The sequence below is a fragment of the Sceloporus occidentalis genome, unplaced genomic scaffold (genome assembly GCF_023333645.1).
Source record: "Sceloporus occidentalis isolate IW3139 unplaced genomic scaffold, rSceOcc1.0.p SCAF_122, whole genome shotgun sequence".
Classification (NCBI taxonomy): domain Eukaryota; kingdom Metazoa; phylum Chordata; class Lepidosauria; order Squamata; family Phrynosomatidae; genus Sceloporus; species Sceloporus occidentalis.
The window spans coordinates 1033440-1058361 of NW_028317102.1; the positions used below are offsets into that span (position 1 = coordinate 1033440).

General features: G+C 41.7%; 1 protein-coding gene across 2 annotated transcripts in view; it reads left to right on the forward strand.

The window, feature by feature from the left end:
- The window catches only part of LOC149282140 (receptor-type tyrosine-protein phosphatase F-like), an 82351-nt gene that overhangs the window by 24587 nt on the left and 32842 nt on the right, over positions 1–24922 (forward strand). Inside the window, exons 3-4 of one of the 2 annotated variants that reach the window (XM_089498568.1) lie at positions 6776–6780; positions 15833–16016. In XM_089498568.1, the coding sequence (XP_089354694.1) occupies positions 6776–6780; positions 15833–16016 (189 nt within the window). Of the gene's footprint in view, positions 1–6775; positions 6781–15830; positions 16017–24922 lie in introns of both variants that reach the window. The other variant, XM_089498569.1, reaches the window with a different exon arrangement.

Here is a 24922-nt window from a genome sequence, read left to right on the forward strand (position 1 = left end):
CAGTCCCTCGCAGGCAGTGCTACCCCATAACACCCGAGTGTCCTGGTCTGAATGGAATTATCCCCCAGTCCTGTGTAGCTGCCCTTTTTGTGTGGTTCTACAATACCATGGATCTTTTCTCATACGGGATAATAATATTAGTTGCAGGGTCAAAAAATCAGTTTTCAAAATAAGTAAAAATCCAAATTTTCGGGGGGAAAAAATTATATTTTATAATTGTTGGTCAAAAATAAAAATGCTTTCCTGATGCAATCCATTAAAAAAAAAAAACATATTTTTTCTTAAAATGGGTAATTATTTTTTGAAAATTGATTCAGAAACAATCCATCAGTTTTCCTGTCAGTCGACCTCTATATGCCAATGGTTTCTATATATATTTCTATATATTATATATATATAGAGATACAGGATATAATGAGGACGCAGTTGTATTATGTCTGCGCTGACAGGTGATAGCCGGGAAAACAGTTCTATCTCTTATTGAAATTAACTGCAAAGGATACTTTTTCTTTATAGGAACAGCCGAGAATCAATTTCTTCAAAATGTCACCTCTGACGTCCCCTTGGCTAATTTACTTTGAGAAATGTCTTGAAGATTGGAGAGCTCAATATATCTTGAAGCACGTCTTTCAGGACTTGTTTGAGACACTAATAACTCCGTGTTACCCCCCCCCCGCGCATGCACGCGGTTCCGTGTACTTGAGGGTAAATGAAAGCCGGCGTCCGCGGCTCAGGCAGGTCCCAAACCGATAGCAGTCTGGGCTATCCCCATGTGGGGTCTGTGAAACCGGGGCAAAAGCAACGTTTCCCTTGAAAAATGGTCGTCGCGCTGAGCCGGAGTGTAAATAGCGGCCAAATGAAGGGAATCTGCGCCGGGGGGGGGGGGGGGATAAAGCAACAGTCATTTGTCTGAGTGGTCAAGTCACAGAGTAGAGAAAAAATAAAGTATATCTTTTATCAAAGTGAAACCGACAGTCAGACAATTCAGATACTTTTATGTCCCCCCCCCAAAAAAACATTAACACTTTGCCTGCCAGGATTTTTTTGCAGCATATCGCGGCGGCGCATACTGTAGGGGGACTTAACCGAAATGTTTAGAAATGGGAGTGATTAAAAGGTCCTCTGTACGCCCCTGAAGAGATTCCATTAAAAATCAGCCGTTTCCAGTCATTTACAATATTAACCCCGTCTGCGCTGGATCCATTTCATGTTATTTTAATAGACAAACTTTGCATTTGTTTCACAAACAAGGAAATTCTGTGTGACCCCAAACTTTTGAGCCGTAGTGTATATAAATAGGAAACAAACGTTACCTGGTAGGTTTAAAATGGACTTATGAACAAAAAAAAAAAGGTCAAAATCTTTTTTGAAGCAGATTTCATAATTATTTCAACAGTAAAATCCAATTTCCCTTCCCAACCTATTATTGTGACATCATCCCGATTTTCCTAATTTCCAGTTTTTTTAAATGTTTCTGGAGCTTGAACTTGAGCTACGTGTGATATTGTGTTCAACTACCAATGGAAAGATTTTGAAATACATTATTAAGTGCGTTAGGCATTGACAGGGCTTTAAAACAAATCGTCTCCGGTTTTACCTTTATTGATTTATGTAAAGCATTGTAGGTGACTGTTCGATTTTCAGTGCGTACACTTGTTCTAAGATATATAATTAGACCCTCTTGTATGAAGTTGATATTTTTCTCAATTTTTTATCTTTTTTTTTCTTTTTTTAAACAATTTTTGTTTGCTATTCTGTGAGCCTGCTGTGTCATTAAATAATTGTAAAAGTATTAAATATAATTATGGAAAAAAAGAAAATAAAAGATAATTATCCTTTTCTACTTAAGAAATGCAATAAATGGTATCATTTCTAAATACTTAATATTTGTGCAATTTTGCATATTAAACTGTCCATATATATATTTATATATATATAGTTTATGCATTTTTATTATATATATGTGTATATATATATATATTTATTATTTTATTATTGGCTATTATTGAAATCCCTTTCATTAAAAAAAAAAATAATTATATTATTATAATGTCTTTTTTTTCTCCCTGTGTTGAATTAAACAGGAAGAATAGGTTTTCGCTTTCTTCTGATTGAAGGCATGTCAACCCCACCAGAATGAAGCCACAAACTGAGTTTAATTTCCTGTGCTTTTGAAAGTCCAATTTGGGGCATTTCACTTTTTATCGGAGCGCATTATTTATAGCAGCGAAAAATCGATAATAATTTGTCTCTTGTTTGGCAAATAATAATGTTATTGTTGGCCGGGCAGACGTTCTGATTAATAGGTGGAAGAGAAGCCGTTCGTGGTCATTAATTTGTCTGGTCATTAGCGGATGTGATCGGGCTCATTCTGGAGTAACGCATTATTCACCAAATTGCCAGATGGTACAGGGCGACATTTGGCCAATACTTCTTCACATAGAACTTGTTGGCAAGTTGTGGGCAGAGGGATGGGTCATATGGGTGCGAAGTGCCAAGCCGCAGGCATTTTCAGGAGTGTAATCAGAGCAGCCCCCGAGTGGCCTGGGACCCCTGCACCGGTGCACTCACACCAATGCATTGTTTTAAGCTCTGAACTTCTTAAACATGGCGGGTCCTACGAGAAGGGGTGGGTGAGCTCTGTCTTTAAATCATAGGGACCTTAGAGTAAGTCTTTTTTTAAAGGCCCCAGGGGAAGGCAGATGGGCTTCATTAAAAGCATAGAGGGCATGGGGGAAAGAACCGGCTGGCATTTTCTTTTTTAATATAGAGAGAAGATGAATGGGCTTTTGGTCACCATAAGGGGTTGGCATGATGGGCCGTGGTGTTCTGTTGGTGGACCTGCCCGTTTTCCTCGTTCTGTGGCCTTGTGTGTGGGGTGCAATAGGCACATGCTTAGTAGTCACAACTCAAAGAAGTCTTCTCCAGGCTTGTATGTAATATACCTGCCTAGAAGTGGATTGGCACAGACTCACCAAAGCAGTCAGAGTCATCTGTTTGATACAGAGTATCTCCACGAGGAACCGAAGAATCACTAGGAGGAGGCATTTAAACCGGCTCTGTCTCGTGCTCTCCACAGATCATAAGCCCTGTATAACTTAAACCTAAAATCATATAGAAACATAAAGTTAGACCCATTTGGCTCGTCTAGTTTACCTATTTCTCTTCTGCTTTAAAGAATCAGTCCTTGGTATTGTCTTTGGATTGAATCATTTGCCATATTACTTTGCAAGAGGAGGAAAATAGTGAATAATATAATAATATAATATAATATTATAAATAAGGCTTTACTGTACATGTTTATCAGACTTCAGATGCATTTAATGTCAAAGTATTCGCTTATAAATGTGGCAAAAGAGGCATCGAGAAGTTGGCTTCGAAACGTGCGCCCGTAAAACAAACGTGTCCTCACTGCGATAATCTTGAAAGTGGAGATGCCGGAGCCAAGGAAAGGGGAGATTTAATTGATTGAAAACTTGGATAATGCGAAAGAACAGACTGTATTGAGTTTGGAAGAAAAATGAAACCTGCGATGGCTCTGAAAATGAAGCCACAGAAAGAGCTGAACCCGGTTTCAGTCCACGTGTCGGGTTCCTTGTGACTTTGATCCACGTTGTGATTACTCTTTATTGGTGATAAAGAAACCGAACAGAAGAAATGTGTAGCAAATAACGGTGGTTACAAGACCCAGAATCATTCCCTTGACACAAACAACTTGAAGAATGGTTATTTATTTTATTTTTATATGACAAATGCTGATATTTTGCCATTGAGATGGAAGTCAGACGTAGAGGGAGTGCGGCTTGCAGCCGATCAATAGCTAATTCATCTTAAGAACTACATTTCTCTTTTAGCACCTTCTGTCCTCTTAAAATTTCACTTCTGAACTGAAACCAAGGTTTTACAAATAATATCATTTTAAAAGTATACTTTTTTTTACATGTTCCAATTGTTAAAACTTTCATTTATCCAGCATGAACTTTCTCCATAAATTATATATATATATATAGCAGAAAGCCAGAGAAGTAATATTTCAATAGGAATTTTATTCTATTTTTATGTTGTATTTTGTGAGGTTTTTTTATGATGTAAACAATATAACGCATCTGGATTAAAAGATTTTGTTTACGCTCTTCCAGGGTAGCATCAAGCGTTGATGATGATATACTTGGGAAAATTACACATTTCTAAGAGCAACCTTTTCATCTTTTCTGCGGTTTCTATATAGCCAAAACTAAATAAATTGGAGACAACGCATCACGAAAGCAAATATTCGATATTTAAATATTCCAATGAGGATTTGTTTTTAAAGGCGTTTGCTTGCAGCTGGGAGAATATAATCTTGGTCCTATATTAATAAAATATTATGATAATAATAATAATAGTAGCAATACTAATAATAATAATAGCAATAATAATAATAATAATAATAATAATGTGGGTTTAAGGTCCAAGCTTAAAAGATGATAGCTTCTGCTTAGCAATAAATGTGACATGACCTTGTACTTTAGCTAAAATTGGATAATAACGCCATTTTTTCGTTCTTTAAAGGATCTAGACCAAAAGTTCAAGAGGGCATGCTGTTGGGTGATAAGAGAAATGCGATATTTAATTTTAATTATTTGTAGAGCATCTTTGTCACCCTACTTTGATATCTCGATGGTGGACACTGCCTTAGGCCATGAAAAGAAAATTCTTCCTTGGCCCCTGTGTGCCATTTGTGACCTTATGATAAGCAGACTTGGTCATATATCATATAAAACTCCGTACTGTCTTTGGAAACATTAAAAGCCATTTCTGGTCCTTCTTTCAAAGACCTTAATCAGTCCCTCCCGTAGCCTCCTTTTTTCTTATCTCCCAGAAATACATATGGTTATATATTTGCTCCATTACATAGATGCCCTATTTATTTGAACTCCGCATATAAAAAGAAAAATCAATATTTTGTATCATACCCTCAAGAGGAAGCAGATACTAAAATAGCAATTTTGTTCACAACAGAGAGAACGATAATATTATAAAAACTACTATAAAAAATAAATTCTATTATGTAAGGAAAGCCTTACTGTAATAACTATAACCGCTAAGTATATTTTTCATAAAATCCTACCTTTTCGCCGAAAATCACACTTTTTATAATATTTTGCCGCTCGGCAGAAGCATGCAGCTGAAATCTCTCTTTTCAGCCATTTTGTCAAATCTTTTTGGGATTTCTGCTCAGTTACATCTCGTTGTGGGGGGATATAACGCTTTCTCTGAATGTGACTGTGCTTTGTGAAATGGAAAGCAATGTATTTTTTTTTAAAATAAGTATTTTTTTACATTTTTTTTAAGTCTGTATTGTTATCGCATTTTGCCAGCTGTGCTGGAAGTCACTGATTGTTAGAAACACCCTGATCAGAGGCTGGGTATCTCCTATATGCTGTCTGGACCAGAAAGTATTAGGATCTTTAAAGGGACTCCAGCCATTGGATGCTCTTTGGTGCATATGATAGCTGAGAGGTCCCTTTAAATTTTCGTGTGATTCTCAACCGGTCCGGACTGGTGATGTTGACGTACGGCTAGATATACCCAGCCACACGCTACATTTTTGTGCTAACATAATGAGCGACCAGGCATATCCAGCCGTACGTCACCAGTCCGGACCGTATGGGAATCACATGCGCACGGCAGCACCTGATGTGCCAGATAGGCCGTCTGATTTCAGGGACAGAACCTTCATTTCCTGGAGCTATTGTTTCCTTTTAAGACTATTATTTTCCCCAATAAGCTTGTGCTTAGATTCATTTAACAAGAATCTTACAAGTTTTTTAGTATGATTTTCCCCCACGAGAATCATCTGAACTTTTTGCGAAGCAGTGACTCCCTAATTTACTCCTGGAGGTAGGGACCCCTAGGGCTTGTTCGACTTTAGAATCCAATAGGACGAATAATCCTCCCGTAAGGACACTAAACTTCTGATCAGAATCTTAAAACCTCGCCGAGGACATTTGAATCCCATCCAGAATGTTAAATACTCCATCAGAATATCAAAACCCTGGTCAAAATGTTAGAGACTCGATCGGAACTTTAGAACCTTTGTCTGAGAATTTGAATCCTGATTAGAACTTAAATCAGATCATTAAAAGTCCTATTCGGAACATCAGATCTCCGAGCAAAACCTTAGAACCTTAACCAGAGTGAGAACTCCCAATTAGAACTTTAATCAGACAATTAGAATGCTAATTAGAACAACGGAACCTCAATTAGAACATTAAGATCATGATCGGGACATTGAAACCCCAAGCAGAAAATGAGTACCTTAAGCACGGAATTAGAATCATTAGAACCTTGATCGGAACATTAGAACCCCGATGAGACGGTTAAAAAGTCTCAATCTGAACTTTATAATGCTGGGGCGGAATTTGTAGGCCTCAGATTAGAAATTCTAATAGAGATAGAACATTAGAGCGTCAATCAGAACATTGGAATCGTGATGACATTGTTAAAATTAGATCAGATTTCCGTGCAGTTCTCGCGGACGGACATGTTCTGAGTCTGCTTTTTCTGCAGTTTGTGCCTTTGCTGAATAATTGATGTTCCTGGCGTGGCTGCCCATCTGTTCTCTTGTCCATGTATCTCTTTTACCGGCTATCTCATTACACTCGAGCCTCAGCGCGGAGAAGCAGCCTGCGTTTTAACCGCTTACATGCCAAGCGCGTCAGACACGGCGAGACTGCTCATCGCGACGGCGGCGGCGGTTTATAAATTCTTCATCATCGTTGTCACATAATAGAGAACGTTTCTTTACACAAACAAGATTAATATTTAAATGTTACATCTCCAGTCTCATCATAACCTGCGATAATTATAACATCTGAAGCCTTTGCCGGCGTTAACCCGTCGCTTGCCCCACTTTGTGGATTTGCATGTGTTGATGATTTTTCATGTCATGACCTAAAGGGGAATGATACAGATCTCTGCGTTTATAAAGTGATACAAAGGTTAAAGTGGTAACATTAAGAAAAAAAATGTTACAAATGCTTCAATTTCTTTTGTAATACGATTAATGCTCAGACTCGTGTATCAGCTCTTTGTATGATCACATTATTATGTTACGTTTGTAACTTTGCACGTAAGGTGCTAATCTTTTTATGATAGATGGACCGTGTAGAGTGTCCATACGCGGGTGGGATTAGCGAGCCCCCATATCACCCGCAGGTCACGGTCCGCAGCCCCGACACACGAGGTGTGAGACGCCTCCACTGCTCGTTAAGACAAAGCTTCCTTCCGCGTCGCTCCACATGCTTAGGTGACAAGGCGCCAAATCATTACCTTCTACTGCTGACACTATTTTTTTATTACAGTTTATTCAGCTTCGGACAGAAGTTTCGCCACTGATGGGTCTAATTGGGACCCAAAATGACCGCTTCTTGTAACTGAAGGGTAATGAGCCCAGCCGAGTTTCACACCTCGGTTCTCGTGGCTGCCGGAGCCAGCAGTTTTGTCTCAGGGTTTGAGACGGAGGACATTTAAAGGTTGAACGAGGCCATTTAATGAGATATACACAGTCTTTTATTACTGCTAGACTCCAACACATACACTGCCTCCTGACATCTTAACAAGAGGGTGTTAAAGGGTGTGGGGCTTTTCTAACAACATTTATAGAACTTAGTGACTATTGATAGAAGAAAAATAAAGCACTCAATTTAATCAGGTTCATTTTTAATGCCATCTTCTGATGTTTCTATACATATTAGTGGAGCCTTTAGGGCCGTAGAACCCTGCGATACCCTCATACCCAGCAAACATTCTGACCTCCCAGAAAAGAAGGGCATCAGGGGAGGAGAGAGGGGCAGAGGGAAGGAAAGATGGACAGAGGGGAGGAAAGAGGGGCAGAGGGGAGGAAAGAGGGACAGAGGGGAGGAAAGGGGCAGAGGGGAGGAAAGATGGACAGAGGGGAGGAAAGAGGGACAGAGGGGAGAAAAGAGGGGCACGGGCACTTGGGTCCCTGAGAGAGGCTGACCATTTAAAACTGGGACATGCTTAAATGGCAGACCTCCATTTTTTATTCATCGTAGGTTGCAGTTCTTGTCTATTAAATAAATATACATTGTCCACAAGTAGGTTCTGGTACTGCGGTCTCCGCTTCTCTTCTTTGGTACAGCATTGATCAGACATTTCATTCATATCCAAGACATCCGTATCCATTCTCCTTATTGCTAAACATCCATCTTGTTTAATGAGCTGCTAAAATCCTTGCTTCCCCATGAATACTTTATGCTTCCGTAATCCCCTTGGATGGAGAGGTGCGATAAAGCAGGGATCTGAATATCCTTCTATTTCTCCAATTATTCAATTATTTGCCCAGAAGAGTTTGTGCTTATTTTAAACACATAATAGTCTAATCTATTCTTAAAATAGTGTCGCTTTACTTCTGCCGAAAGCGCTGACTCCCGGGGGGGGGGGGTGGATTGACCGGAATCTGGCTTCGGAGAAAATGCTTTATTTGCCCGGATTATGTCATTAAACCGTAACATGTAAATGGAGCGCACCCCTATATATATATATATATATATATATACAGAGATAGGTATTTCCTCCTTAAAGACTTTAAAATACAAAGGCAATGTCAGAACCCAAAGCTGTTATTAATAAATGTATTCTGCTTTCCATCATTAGCATGGCGTGTGCTTAGCAGGCTACAGGCATGGAACAGGTGGTTTAGAACACGCTACCAGGAATGGAATATTAACGATTTCAGATGCAAGCTTCTTTAACATTTTGATCTGATACTATCATCAATTACCTGACATCCTCTAGATTATTGTTGTACAACTCCCATTACCCTCAGCCGTTAAAGCAGTCGTTTTATTTTAAACGTCCAGTTATAATCATTTTTATTATTGTTGTTATTATTCTTTTAATCTCTCACATGCCGTCCTCAATATTGGCGTAGGTCTCCTCTTTTTTGGTTTCCTTTATTGTGATCTATATGTTGAAGATACTTGGATACGTTTCACTTCCATCAAATCTCCTCTGCATCTTTCACTTATAATAGAGCTTCCTACCTTTTTTTCATGAATAAGATCTGTGTACGATACGGCTGTGCGTCAAAAAAACAAGGAATTTATTAAAAAAAAATATATATATAAATCTGTCTTTCCTCCCGTATAGCAGAGAACAAGTGGCTTCCCCATAAACGGATTAAAGCGGCAAAGGATTCCCGTATAACGACCTCTCTTTGATTCACGGCTTGTTAGCCGTCCTCCGATTCCACGCACATGAAATTTTAGGAACTGCCCGAGATAAGCGGCTCAGGATGAGGTCGACTGAAGGACACGGCCGTTAAGTCGTGAAGCAATGTTTTCGGGCAAGCGAATTAATTGTCCTTAATTTTGCACGCATTCTAAACGCGTGACATCGGGACTAATGGCACAGTCGGCCTTTTCAGGTCCTCTTTGTTTGCGTGACATACCTCACAGTTATCCATTCTGTCTCTGCTTTAGGAGAAGCTGCAGCTTTGTACACCGAGTATTAAGACAGATAATACATGTATCTGTTTAGTGCCAATCAGTTGTAGTACAAGGAATGAGTTAATGTATCTATATATATATATACATTTAACTGGATTGTGCATGATGTCTAAATCCTCTGCAAGAGAGGTTATTTAATGATCTGCAGGATGACCTCTTATGGCACAACTCAGTGACATCACACGTGTGACATAACACCACTACGTTTTACTTCTTTTGCGTGTTTTCGCATTTTATTAGGTTTTATAGCAGCAGGTGGAATGCATTTAAAACCTTATACTTTAACCAAAATCCCCTGTTTTTATGGTGCCGTCTTTGGCATTAAGGGAGATCACTGGGGATGGGAGATCAAATGGCGGTCAAGTGAACCTGGATCCAGAAAACCGTCTGCACCAAGACTCTTCCATTGTCTATGAAATCAAGCAGAATCCACTAAACACCCAGTATGAGAAGCCTCAGCTGCTGCGGAACCTCCTGTGAAACAGGTTGATCGGCCCCTGCAGCTCATGATTAAATTGAGCCCAGAAACGAGGCAGCTTCGGGAACCAAGTCCGCAGAGCTCTGCTTTCACGCCATCGATTCCTGGCCTTTGGTGGCTGCTGAAGTCATTAAACTCACAGTAGCCATCAGTGACAACCAGCTCAGCCCGTGACCAGCTTGGTGGAGGTAAAACTCTATCTTCTGGAAAGCGAAGCCCTTTTTTACGTCTTGGCTGGCAGCTCTCATCCACAGCCGTATACAACGCCTTTCCCGTTCCTTCCGCCGAAACACTGATCAATGCCAGACCGCGCACTAATAAGCTTCAGTGTCAGGAGATGCTGGCCTCCCTCTCCATCCTCGCGGAGAATCGATATGCCGCTGGGGTAACGCTCTCCTTCTCTTCTCCATTTCTCCTCAAGCTCTCCAGTAACTTAACCCTTCTTAGTTTCAGATCGACCACTCACAAGAAGCGCTTTCTCTAATATCTGGTAGGGACCCGGGGGGGGGGGGGGGTCACCCCTGCTTGCCAGTAGGTAGAATCGAATGTAAAAATTACTAATTGCCTGCAAAAAAAAAAGGTTAAAAACCATATTTCCCCTGTCTACCAAGGTCGGCAGGGGGGCAAATTAGAGGGTGGTAGATCTGGGGTCACCTTAACATGGTCCTGTTACAATACACAATAACTCACCAGCTTTACGTGTCATGTTAAAGGGAAATTAATCGAATGTTTCATCCCCCCGATAACATCTTTTAGAGAAATGCATTTTTCTTGTTTTAGCTTCTTCTTCCCGGAAATTGCGCAGAATCTCTTTTAGAATCTTTCCTTTGTCGAGCTCTTTCTGTTTGCGTCGTGTCTTCTCGTGGCGGTCACGGCCCCGTTGGCGGTGGAGAGGTTATGTGTGATCGTTTGCTCACACCATAGGTTTCCATCGGCACCCAATGACCTAATCTTTGGTTAAACAAGCCATTACGACGGTCGGTTGCCTCTTTTGCTGCCTTCCGCTCGATGGCCTCCACGGAAGGAATTTGTTGCATCACAAGACAGACAAGCAAATCCTTTGTTTGGTTACAGGCGCCGCTGTGGTTTTGTGTGTTTAAGGACCATCTTGGAGCTTGCCTCTCGCTCAAACCTTCACGAAACATGACGGCGACTCTGTGCTCCCATAAACTTTTATAATAAATGATTCACCGTCGGTCGTCGTGAGTCTTGAGCCTTTTTTGATGCCGGAAAGAAGCTTCTGATGATCATAATGATGTCACTCAATACATCAATTTTTACAAGACGATTTCCTCTGCTTATATCGTAAAGGAGGCATTTTATCCCTTAGAAACATCCTTTTAGAGATGCGTTTGCAGCATAGCTATCCGTTGACATGTTGTGCTAGTGGAATTATTAGGAGGCATATGGATTTAATCGCGGTTTCCCTTTTATTCTAAAGCTTGCCCATGTATGCAAATTAAGTCCTGTTCAGCTCTACAGGTCATTTACCTACGGGGATGGGATGCTGTTGCGCATGGGGCAAACTCGCCGTTATTAGAATATCTCTATAAACCTTTTACCAACACTTTTTTTTTGTTCCACTTAACCATTCGTGGGCCAGATGATAGATCTCCATGCATTGCCCTGTTCCGTCTCCTGTGCTGCAGACAGAATATTCAAATATCTCAATTTGGGCCTCGGTGGCGGCTTTTAATGGCGCTTTAAATTTCACTCCATATAAATTTTTAGGTTTCTTTTTATAGGTTTCCCTATACTAATCGTTTCTTTGTTCTTTGTCATCTAATTTCCAGCTTATTGGAGCCATAAAGCAGGATGGCTCAAATGTCCATACTATACCGATTTCTTTTTTCTTACTTTTATCGTTACATGCACTTAATGTCTGGAATGGTAATACGGACGGATGTTTTGCCACAAGAAGATAACGGTTATGGAGGACTTATCTCCCTCATACCCCATTCCATCTGCCCCTTTCTATCTGCAGCCACTCACCTATATTGGTATCTTCTAACCCAATTAAAGTGGTCTAAAAGGGGTCATCGTAGATCTAGAACATTGATTGCATTAATGCCTCAAATTGTATATCAGAACTATTAAAAATTGTAATATTACCCTTTACCCGCTAACATTTCAAATACCCAAAGGGGCAGATTTGTATTTTGGGGGGGTGGTCAGTGGCAGGGGTACAGGCAAGGCTTTATAGGGATATTTATTTGACTTTGTGATCTGTAGATAACTGTTTATGTAATTAAATAAACCATTTAGAAGAATAATGCATTGTATATACCCAATTTTCCACAACTAACTTTCTGCTGTTTATTTGCACTTAATCGGGGCAATTAAGGCTGTAGAACCCTGTTATACTCTCATACCCAACATTCTGAGCTCCTAGAAAGGAGGCTGTTGGACCATATTATCCTTAGAGATGCTTATGATATATATATATATATATATATATATATATACACATACACACCCCTCTTTTTTTTCTCTTTATAGCGATTACCTAACTCCACAGCTTGGGAACTACAATTCCCATGATCCATAGCAAGCATTTCACCGGGCTTATAGAATCGCATAGGAGTTAAACTTCAAACAAGAAAGAAACAAAAAAGAGTAAACTTCAAAACAATCTTAAAAAGCCTAGTTTAGTCCCTTCCACGGTACAGAACGGAGGCAGAGTTTTACTGGAACTCCGTGCCTGGCACCCGTAATGAAATTTTCCATCCCTTTAAGGCTGCGTTTTATAAACGAGTGGTCGCGGTGCCGATCGTAAACGCACTTCCAATGGCTTGGAGCGCGGCTTGCGGCGTACGACGGCGCCGTAATTAGGTGTAACCTTTTGGATTGCTTACCTGATAGCCTGGAACACAGCGTGGATTTTTATTCTGATCTCTACACGTTGTGAATGGCTTCGATCTGCCATGTTGTGTCCTGTTCATCAACTTGCGTTTGTGCGGAATAAATCAATAGGACGGGTCAGCAGTGCATTAATTACTCCGAGAGCTGTCTCTCTCCCCTCTTAAAAAAGAAAACTACCTGCTTAAGATTAATTACCTTTTCGTCGCCGGTGGCTGAATATGCCCTGGAGTCGGCACACTGCGGCCCCTCTGTGTGTCAGTGCAGTGTATCAGCTGAGCTATGAAGACCTCGTTGCAATGTCTCAATAACAGATCTGTTGTTATACTCGGATCTTTTCACGCTCGGAGATCTCGTGCACTTTGGGTACTGGGGAGCTCTCTGCTTGATGCCCCAACATTGACTCTTCCGTGCCACGTATGTAAAGTAGCCACCATTGGCAACAAAGTGTGAGGCCATCAGCTGGGCCATTCCACGGGTTTCCACCATGATTGTTCCGATTTAGAACTTTGCCCCAAAACATCAGTTTTAAACCTTATAAACCCATTTCCAGCTGTTTTTTTGCACATTATTGTGTTTTTTTTTGGGCTGTAGATGCCCTCATACCCAGCAAACATTCTGAGCTCAGGGGCAGCAGGGGAGGAAAAAGAGAGAACGGTGACCTGGGTATGAAAGAAGGACTGTCCTTGATAAAACGGGACCCTTGAGAGTGGGTGTTGTTGTCTTCGTATTTTCATTGCTCCATTGTAGCTATTTGTTACACGTCCCCTACATCCATACACATTTATTCTTCTATCATCCTCTGAGCTCGAGGAGTCTGAACATTCATTCATTTATTGTATTCTTGCAAAATATGTTTTTCCCCATGCGATGGGATGACAGACGCCTCTCCTCCATGCTAGATACGGATCGTTTTTGGGGTGCGGAGGGAAGAGATTCCTTGCACGTCACAGCTTGGGGTGCTGAGCGTGCCAAGAACTTGATTAATTCCTGAGTTCCATCAGTCTTTCTCCTCCAAAGGGAAAAAAATGGGGGTCTTTCTTTTATTTTGCCCCTCCGGTGGCCGTAGCTTCCCAACAGAAGCCCACCCACGCCTCGCCGCTACTTTCAAACATTAATTGGGGCGAAACAAAGCCTGCCTTTTGATTTGTATTTATTTATCCATAACCCGGGCCGCGGCTTTTTAATTTCTGAATAGCAGCTGGAAGTTACGGCTGCGTCTCGGCAGCTGAATGCGTATTTATAGCTCTCCGGCTCACCGCGGGCTCGTATTGTGTGCCGCAGGACAGCGGCTTTGCGTAGCGGCGTCTAAGCTGCGCCTTTCACTTCTTTGTGCTTCTGCGTGTATTTAAAATAACGGGAATAATGCCTTGCAATGAACGCAAAGTTCAGTACATTAATGTCTCGGGCCTCCGTCCCACCCCCGGGGGAAACGACCTCTGCTGACTTTGGGTCCGTTGTTTAGCGTCGGCCCAGGAGAGGTTTAGAAGTTTCTAAATATTTGTCCGTACCCCAGACTGGACTCCGGTCTGTCAGACCACCGATTTATTACTAGTATCGGATTAAAAATCAATTATTGTGCAGTTTTGGTTGTTAAAACAGTTCTTACAAAATATAATGTATATCACATTTATATTAGTTAGTTCTCCTTTCTGTATACAGCACTGTGGGGTTATAACTGTATACAGCGCTGGGGGGTTATATTACTGTATACAGCGCTGGGGGGTTATATTACTGTATACAGCGCTGGGGGTTATAACTGTATACAGCGCTGGGGGTTATATTACTGTATACAGCACTGTGGGTTATATTATTGTATACAGCGCTGGGGGGTTATATTACTGTATACAGCACTGTGGGGTTATAACTGTATACAGCACTGGGGGTTATATTACTGTATACAGCACTGGGGGGTTATATTACTGTATACAGCGCTGGGGGTTATATTACTGTATACAGTGCTGGGGGGTTATATTACTGTATACAGTGCGGGGGTTATATTACTGTATACAGCGCTGGGGGTTATATTACTGTATACAGCGCTGGGGGTTATATTACTGTATACAGTGCTGGGAGGTTATATTACTGTATACAGCGCTGGGGGTTATATTACTGTATACAGCACTGGGGGTTATATTACTGTATACAGCGCTGGGGGTTATATTACTGTATACAGAGCTGGGGGTGATTACTGTATACAGCGCTGGGGGGTTATAACTGTATACAGCGCTGGGGGTTATATTACTGTATACAGCGCTGGGGGGTTATAACTGTATACAGCGCTGGGGTTATATTACTGTATACAGCGCTGGGGGTTATATTACTGTATACAGCGCAGGGGGTTATATTACTGTATACAGCGCTGGGGGGGTTATATTACTGTATACAGCGCTGGGGGGTTATAACTGTATACAGCGCTGGGGGTTATATTACTGTATACAGCGCTGGGGGGGTTATATTACTGTATACAGCGCGGGGGGGTTATATTACTGTATACAGCGCTGGGGGGGTTATATTACTGTATACAGCGCTGGGGGGGTTATATTACTGTATACAGCGCTGGGGGTTATATTACTGTATACAGCACTGGGGGTTATATTACTGTATACAGCACTGGGGGGGTTATATTACTGTATACAGCGCTGGGGGTTATATTACTGTATACAGCGCTGGGGGTTATATTACTGTATACAGCACTGGGGGGGTTATATTACTGTATACAGCGCTGGGTGGGTTATATTACTGTATACAGCGCTGGGGGGGTTATATTACTGTATACAGCGCTGGGGGTTATATTACTGTATACAGCACTGGGGTTATATTACTGTATACAGCGCTGGGTGGGTTATATTACTGTATACAGCACTGGGGGTTATATTACTGTATACAGCGCTGGGGGTTATATTACTGTATACAGCGCTCGGGGGGTTATATTACTGAATGAATGTATTGAACTTGGTTTTTTTGTGTTTTTACAGAGCAGATCCCCCCCGGCTTCCCCGTCATTGACATGGGTCCCCAGCTGAAGGTGGTGGAAAAAACCCGCACGGCCACCATGCTGTGCGCTGCCAGCGGGAATCCCGATCCGGAGATCTCTTGGTTCAAAGATTTCCTTCCTGTGGATATTGCAACAAGCAACGGGCGAATCAAACAGCTGCGTTCAGGTAGGGATTCCATATTTCCAGCGACTGAATTAACCCCGTGTGTAGATGGTACAGGTCACCCCGGTTCTGGTTTCCAATACTTCTAACCCAAAAGTCAAACCTGCAAAACAACAGGTTCCATTAAAACACACGGGACAAAAAGTAATGGAAGCCAGGAAATTAATTAGTCTTTTATCCTTAAACATGGATCAGCGAACACAACATTCCATTGGAACCCAGGAGTGATGGGAGTGATAAAGGGCCATTGGAACACAGGAGTGATGGGAGTGATAAAGGGCCATTGGAACACACGAGTGATGGGAGTGATAAAGGGCCTCCGTACACCTATGAAGATATTCTGTTAAAAATCAGCCGTTTCGAGCTACAATAGTCATTTACAGCATTAACCCCGTCTGCGCTGGGCTTCTGATCCGTTTCATGTTATTTTAAAGGACAAAGTTAGCTTTTCTTTCAAAAACAAGCACATTTCTAAGTGACCCCAAACATCTGAACGTTAGCGTGTATATACAAAATGGAAGTTGAAGTCATTTTATGCATAATGCACAAAGATGAACGTTTCTTGGGTGCTAAAAAAGAAAAAAATATTTTTCTGAATCCCCCCCCCCCCCATTAAGTCCGAATCGAGCTGTGTTTTATTAGATATTACGGGAAACGTTCAGCTCCAATTGAATTTCACTTGTTGTAAATTTGGTGGCGCTGCGTAATATTGACCGTGATAACATCTAGTCTTTGCTAGTCGGCGCCACAAATCGCTTGCTATCTCCAGCCCATCGAGCCGATTGGCCGCTTGCAGGCGGCTCTGAAGTATTTAGATAATGAGGATGATAGCGGTTATCGGAGTGCTCTCCCATTTCCGTCCACATTGTCACATTCTTCAGCGAAGCGTCTTTTTCTCTTTCTATCCAAGTGAATTTTCTTAATCCATGTAAAGGTCAGCACAGCAGGTACCGTCGTTCTTTGACAAACTTTATTATAGGAAGTCTGTGTAATTACTGAACTGATTCAGACACCAAGATCAAGGCTGCGCTCCCAACACTTACTGAAAACGCGGGGAGGGGGGGTGCTAATTACATTTATAAATTCACCGCTTTCGGGAAAAAAGCACGGTGACCTTTAGATGCTTCCTCCTGCAAACAGGTCGTAATCGCGCTGTGTTTGCGCTCAAAGAAAATATCACCCTTGTTAATTATTTTTAACAGCGTTGTGCCGCAGGACTGCCGTTATGGTAAGAAAGGCCACAGTTATCATTATAATCTGCTATATCAACACCATAAAAGTGCGAATGAGAAAAGGGTCTCTTGGTCGCGTGCATTCGGCTCTCAGCTGCCATCAGCTTCCCTTACTTGTAAAAACGGGGATATTTGGGTTTTTTGACAAGTTCTTCTCACAAATGGTTTGGTCCAGAACAATAAGACATTTGGCAGCAGAATGTTCACTTATCGCTAACCAGGACTCCAATATGGAAAAAACCCTCACGTCATGATATGAAGACCATTGAAGCCTTGAGGGTCTGGTAGGAGCTACCAGGCTTTGGAGGCTTTAGAGTTCTTCATATCCAGGAATTCCAGACATTTTTGACCCAGAAGAACACATTTTGAGAAAAAATAATCAGCGCCAAGAGATTGTCCCAAGAAAGACAAACCTCAGGTTGATAGGAACCATCCAAGGATCCTTCCGCAGAGCCCCATGCAACGTCGGGACCAAACCAAGTACAAGGCTTTGCAACCTGGTTGGGGACCTCTGTGATCTAACGGATGGAAGGAACGGAAATAGGTTGCCCTAATTTGGCTAAAATCAATATTCAGTCTTAATCTGATTCTGGTCATCCATAGCCTTTAGTAGGACACGTTATGTTTACAGATATCACTCTTTCTAAGATTGGTTATTGATCTATCTCTAGGGTTACAGTTGTTGTCTTGATAGAAATATGTTTTTTTACAAATTGAAAGTACCGGTTTGTCGGGTTCGTACGATTCGGGATGAAGAAAGAAATTTACGTCTTTTTTTTTTTTATGATTCAAAGATTTCAAACGACTCACTTCTTTCCCTAAGAAATGGTTACATGCAAACGAGAGACAATCCAGACGGATACGCCGGGTCTCTCAGTGCAGAGATTAATCAAGCCAGGCGTAAAATAGAAAGGTTGGATAAACACTTCATTTATTATAATTAAAATCTAACAAGACACATCCAAATGTAATTTGTTTCCCCCGAAAAGCTGAGCTCTGCTAAGTGAAACACATGCAGCGCCTTATGTACGCGGTTAGATATATATATATTCATATACAGAGCCGCGCATCTCCGCCATTCATCCCATTCATCTTCCTATGGGGTCCAAATTGACATGCGCAAGAAAATGATGTTCTACCCCCCTGATTCACCGGCCTTTAAACTAGCTGTAGACGTCAATTCACATAATGCAGCCGGCGTGATGGAGGCTACGTACACCTACATCTTTTGCGAATGAACTCCCAAAACTCTAAGTCAAGAACCTGATTGCCCCTCATTACCCCTGACTGCCCCCTCATTACCCCTGACTGCCCCCTCATTACCCCTAATTGCCCCCCTCATCGGTTCGTCTTTGTCTCAGTTCTACTTTTGTCGGACCCCTTTGAATGTACCGACTGTACGAGGCTTTGCGTTAATTGTTGGTGCTATAAAAATAAAATATAATATTTAACCCCTTAAGGACAATGGGCGGTCCCTAAACCCATTGAAAACACTGCATTTTGAGCCCGTACATGTATGGGCTTTGTCATTAAGGGGTTAATTATACAATTTTCTTTCATTTTAAAGCATATAGAACATCCCCTTCTGTTCAAATCACAAACAGATCGAAGATACATTTCTCACTCTCTTTAATCCTAAATTGTGTCCAACCCCAACCAAACACTACTACTTATTAAACGCTCTTAACTTAAAATACGGAAACACGCAATATTAGTGAAGCCCTCGGACTGGATAACGAAAAAAGAACTCAAAAAAAAAAATCTAAAGAAACAATAATATATCCTCAAAGAAGCCGCGGGAACTTCAGATGGAAGCGTTATCGACTTGAGATTGCGGATTACTTTTATTTCCTTTTGAAAAAAAAATTCTATGATCTTCGAAGCGCAGCAGAGACGTATTTCGCCTGTAGAGATTAAAATCTGTTTCGGAGCCGATTTCAGCCGATAAATGTTTTAAAGTTCCGACAAAGAATGCGCTCTCGCACCCGTTTTGGGTGAATACGAATGACGGAGTTATCTAAATTCCATATAATCACCGCCAAACTCTGCCTCTAAATCACATTAATCTGTCTACAAAGAGACATCAACAAATGACTTTGGGTGGATGCAAAATTTCCCTGCAGAAACAGGCCGGAGTCGGTAAAAAGTGTATTTTTGGCCAATATCAGACGTTCCTGCGCCGTTGTGTGTTTTAAGGTAATAATGGCATTTATGGCAATCAGAAGTACGTCTTGTCGGAAGCGTTCTGTCTTCAGACGTCTCGCCGTTCATAAAGTGTAACATACCAAGTGTCTCTGCTTTCTGCTCCGCAGTCCCAGCACAGTCACGCAATTCATTAGTAAATCGACGTTCTCCCCAGCTAAACGCAAATTACTTTTTTTTTTTTCTTAACAGGGTGAGATTAAGTAATTTAAAATAGAATGAAAGAACTGGAAATGGTCCAGGATTTATCTGTTTCCTCTTCTGCAAGTCGTGAATTAAACAAAAAAAGAGAGATATTCTGCTGCTTCCAAGAAGAAAAAGACTTTGCCTGTTTGCTTTCTTTGTTTTACTTCCTAAACGTAGAATTTTTACGGCAGATCAGATCCCGTCGGCCCGTCTAGTCGCCCGTTTTTCCTTCAGCCTCGTCTTACATTCTGGGAGTTGTAGTTGAAGGCGTGAAAACCATAATAAATGATCTTTCTTACCCATTTGTACAGCGCTTTGGAATATGATGGCGCTATATAAAATCAATAATAATAATGTTATGGCAGATACTCTGAAGCCAATGAGTGTTGCCTATATATATATATTTTACCCTCGGGGCAAAAAGACAGCTTTTTTACCCACCGTTGGTTGTAAGGCCACAACTACTATCCCCAAAATCTGGAGGAGCGCATCCTTCCAGCACTGGCGGGATCTTATTTCCCGGCCAGAAGTCGCAGGCGCTGCGGTTGTGATGTAACACGTGTAATAATGGACTTGTGAGGATTTTTTTTATGTTCAGAGTAGCTTTCTGCAACTGTATCTCTATCGGCATTGATACGCCGGGTCATTCTCCGCCGTCTTCCATTGTCTGGGCTGCTCAGACTCTTTTTGCAATGGACACCATTAGATTCCGTGTTACTGAACAAAGCAGTCCTCGTCGGCCTCGGAAACGATGACAGAGGGCCGAGCGGGGAAACGCCTGTAGTAAATAGAACCTCCATTTGTTCAAAAAGCCTTTAAATTGAAAAATACCAGCTCTCCGACAAAAGCAGACAGTGCAGCTCTCACCTCTCTCCGGCCAAGCGTTCCATCTTCACCAAAACCCCTGAAGAAACATAGAAACAGGACTTGCCATCAGATCAGACCCATTCGACCTTAATCAGTTCTTGGCTCGTCTTAGATTCAGGAGCCGTATGCCTGTCCCATGCATGTTTAAATTCCCTCACTGGGTTAACCATTACCAATTCTGCTGGGAAGCTGTTCCACTTACCTACCACTTCCTTGCAGTACAAGCTAAGCCTTTGACCCTTATGGTTATGTGCCAAGGTTGCTGGGAAGTGGAGTAAGCGGAACTTTTCGCTGGTTCCACGGTGACCGCTTCGCTTTATATATATTGTCCCGTAGAATTTATATGGCAGGGGCAAATCATAGCAGGGGCAATCATAGCAGGGGCAATCATAGCAGGGGCATATAGTTTCAGGTTAAGGAAGTATAATGGGTAATAAAATTCAATTTATTTTATGGGAAGGAGCATCAGGATTCAGAATATTTATTTTATATTTATTTAATTTGAAGTGAATTCTCCCCGTTCCGACTTAGAATTCTTTAAAGCCGCCCCGTGTAACGTCACGCTGTATATGTTGATTCACCAGGCCGGGTTATATCTGGGCTCACCGGAGCAGCGGTCGCTCTTCTTTTTTTTGTCCGTTGTTAACAGAATGATCTGCATTATTCATGATTACAACCGGCAGCTGTTACCAACGGTCTAGGTAATAGCCAGCGGGCGCGCAGGTACAGAGCCAAAACGAGTACTTCCAAAAGAACGAGATTAGGAAGTATCCTTTATCCCAACACTTCTGGCGATACCGGTTTGTGCTGCGTGAATATAAATCGCGAGCTGAACCGTTCAACTGGCCGGTCTTCAACGGCCCCTTTCCTCCTCGGGGGAATTGAGCCAAGAAAACGGGGCATAAAAAATTCTTCGCAAGCTTCCGTTTTCCGTTTAGAGCAGAGTATTGGTGCCAGAGGGCCGGGCAGCATGTTCTAAGGCTTTTCCAATCTAAGGATTAATACAAACCGCTGATAGAAAGACATCGGCTGACTCTTACATGCAGTGCGCTATGGGTAATCTGGCCCTGGCACCCCCGCCTCCCAAAAAGACGCCAAGGACCAGATATAAGATACAAAGCCGGCATTGGGAATTACTCCGTAAAATATAGCGGGTTTACCAAAAAGCTTACAAGTGCTACAAAATGTAGTAAGGAGCCTGCTAACGGGAGTCGGTGCATTAAGATAAAACGTTAAGGTTAGAAACTGAATAATTCTAGAATGGAAGTTGGATTTCCAAAGTATCTCCATCCGTCAGGATAAACCAACATTGCTTTATCTTTCCTGTTATCTAAAGATAGTAATAATGTAGCAGTAACAAGAACCACAGGTCCTTTAGTGGTGAGCCTCAAACTTCACAGCTCTCACTGTTTGTCAAGAGTTTTTAGAAATGGGTGATACCTTTTAGCGGCCAATTACCGTAGAGTAAGGTACGTAAGCTATAAAGACGTCAGATGGGCCTTGTGCAGATCTAAGAGGCTGTAGCAACCGTTTCCTTGGCTCTCTGAGTGTAGAGGGTTCTTCTTCCACGTTATCCTCAGACATTTTTGGTTAGTTGTACAGTATTTGTAAGTCAAGTGAAAGCTTCTCCCATCGCTGTGTCGCCAGTCTTTGCTACCATCATGTCGAGTGACACATTTAGAAGTGTCACAAAGGTAACACAATAGAACTGGACAAAAGGTTTTGTGTCCTTTCTTCGCATTGTACAAACATAGCTGAACACCTTCCACGCGTATCGTTCCAGGATTTTGAGGGAAGAACATGCAAGCCTCGAAGAATTCAGCTGTCAGAGTGATTCTTTGGCTTACACGGTCACTAGACTGTTAAATCCTTTGACCCTCCTGGCGTTCTGTGATCTTCTTCGATTAAGTCTTTTAACTCCTTTAGCTGAAAAAAGAAATATTTTCTAGTAAAACATATAAAGTCTAACAACTATGTAATGCTTTTGGGGACTTTGCTCTACCTAAAGCATGCAAGTGAACCTGCCAGCAAAGAAATCCGTGCCCCGTGTCCTCGGCAGAAGTAGATGCTGAGCACTTGGGACTGCCGAGCGTCATAGCGTGTATTCAAAAGGCTTTTAGCAACAATGTTACTAGAAGGTCATTTGGATTTTTTAAGGAACGGCCCGTCGGCGAGCGCTGTCCAGCGTTGCCAACCCTTATAACATTGTGATCCGGAGGTGACCCCTGCCCTCGAGTCATCCAGATGTTGAAGTTCAGAATCGTTTATTTGAATGGATAAAAACATAGAACGGGTTAAACGTATGGTTCCATACATTTTCCAGGACCTGTATAACTCCACAATTCACATAGGCGACTAATTCTATGTTTACTCTGTGCTACATGCAGTAATATGTGGACATTTATTTTCTACTCGGCCTGGAAGCCCCAGTGGCTCCAACGGTCAGAGCAAGGCTTGGAAGTCGAGACACCAGCCGTTGCGGCCTTGGAAGAGTTATCAGTCAATACTCCAGCTCCTGAAATGAGAGACTGGAAGGCCGGCTTTGAAGTAATCGGGTTGAATTCCCCATTTGTATCTTTTTTATTCCCTGTGCCAGTCAAGGGCTGAAGGGCATCAGATGTCTGATGGATTTTGAAAATCGATGTTAAGTGCTTTGAAATGCAGCTTCTCTCAATAGCTCTTGTTTATTTAACTCTCTGTACATCTCCGCACAGCAATATTCCACCCCTTTATGGTAAGGGTTAAAGGGCTTCAGAAGAAGAGATGAACATTAAATCCGCGCATACAATACGCAGAGCATTGATGTCTCCTATCGGATGATACGCGATGTGCTGACGGGCGACTGTAAATTAGACAAGCAGCATTTCTAGCGACTCATTTAGTGCTAACAATAATTTTTAGGTTGACGATTATTATTTTTATTTTTCACATAAATTTGCCTCCGGTATTTAAACCGTTACGTGTCGTAACAAGTCACAAAGATGCTGTAATCGTTTGGCTCTGTCAGAAGAAGTGTGAGAACTTTACGCGCGGGAATTACTCTCTGCTCCCGGACTTGGTTTTAGGACGATATCACTGAATATATATCAAAAATAAAGATATTGTTAGAGATAGCATACGTTTAACCCGTTCGGTGCTGGCACAGATCATTATGAAGCTGTCCTCTACGTTGTGGCTAAATGTCACAGCCTCGGAACGCAGCCTGAAGCTGTCTAGATACAAATCAGCCGGATAACGGCCGCCGACGCTTTGTTATACATGATAAAACACACGGGCGGGGGGGTAGTCTCAGTATGGAGGACATGGTGGGATGCCGATGGAAAGCCATCACGGATTAGTTAGTAGTCGCTGGGTGGGTTGATGTTCTGAGTGCGGGAGTTCGTCTTAACAATGACTCCCATATAGAGAGTTTATGTTATCAGTGGGAGCGATTACTCCTTGATCTGCTGAACAAAGCTTTTCCCACAGGAACGAGGACTCAGGAGTTGGGTATTCGAGTATAGAGCCAAAGCCATGCAAATCTTACATTGCTATCTTTATTATTATTCTACGATCTTATTTTTATAGCGACAACAATCCACGCAGCGCTTCTTACAGTCCCTATATCCAAACGGTCTGACAAAACCGGCAGACTAAGACGAACCCCGTCAGGGAACGACGGCTCCGATCGCGAGCTTAGAAGCTGACATCTCTGTAACGTTACCTCGAATGTGAAAAGCATAACATAACCCAATATATGAAGACATAAACGAGGTCCTTGCTCTTGGGCGTTGATGTTTCGTTGGATACAATGTTAATTTTGCGAGTTTGCGTTAAATGTCTTTGTGCAAATTATAACATTTTTTCTACATTTTGTAAATGTTAATGTTTTTCCTTTTCCTTCTGGTAAATTTGTGAAAGATTTGTCATTACGCACTATGGGCTACTTTACTAAACTACTAACCGCCTTTCCCAAGGACCTGATCCCTGTGCAGAGCACTCGTGTTTTCCTGTGTTCTAGAACTTTCTCCATGATTTCTGTTGGTTGTATAAGATCTCAGCTGCTGTAAAGTCGATCTGTCACCTAAAAACAATTTTATATACATCCCTAAATAGATGAGAAAGTTATATCATTATTATTATTATTATTTTATTATTATTATTCATTCCTTATTCTTATGGTCCTTTTAAAAAAACAGTCTTATTACCATAGCAACCAATGGAATGGTTGTAACAGAATCGACCTCCTTTCTGAAAATACTGATCCTCTGTTGAGTCCTGCACCAGTTATGAGGCAGGCCTAGAAAGATCCAAAACGCACATAAAATAAGATATCGACCAGGAAGTAGGCAGTAACGATTAGAGAGATATTATGGGATCTGGAGAGCTCTATACACAGAGGGTTCTGACACACCTATATATATAATCCTATATATATATATC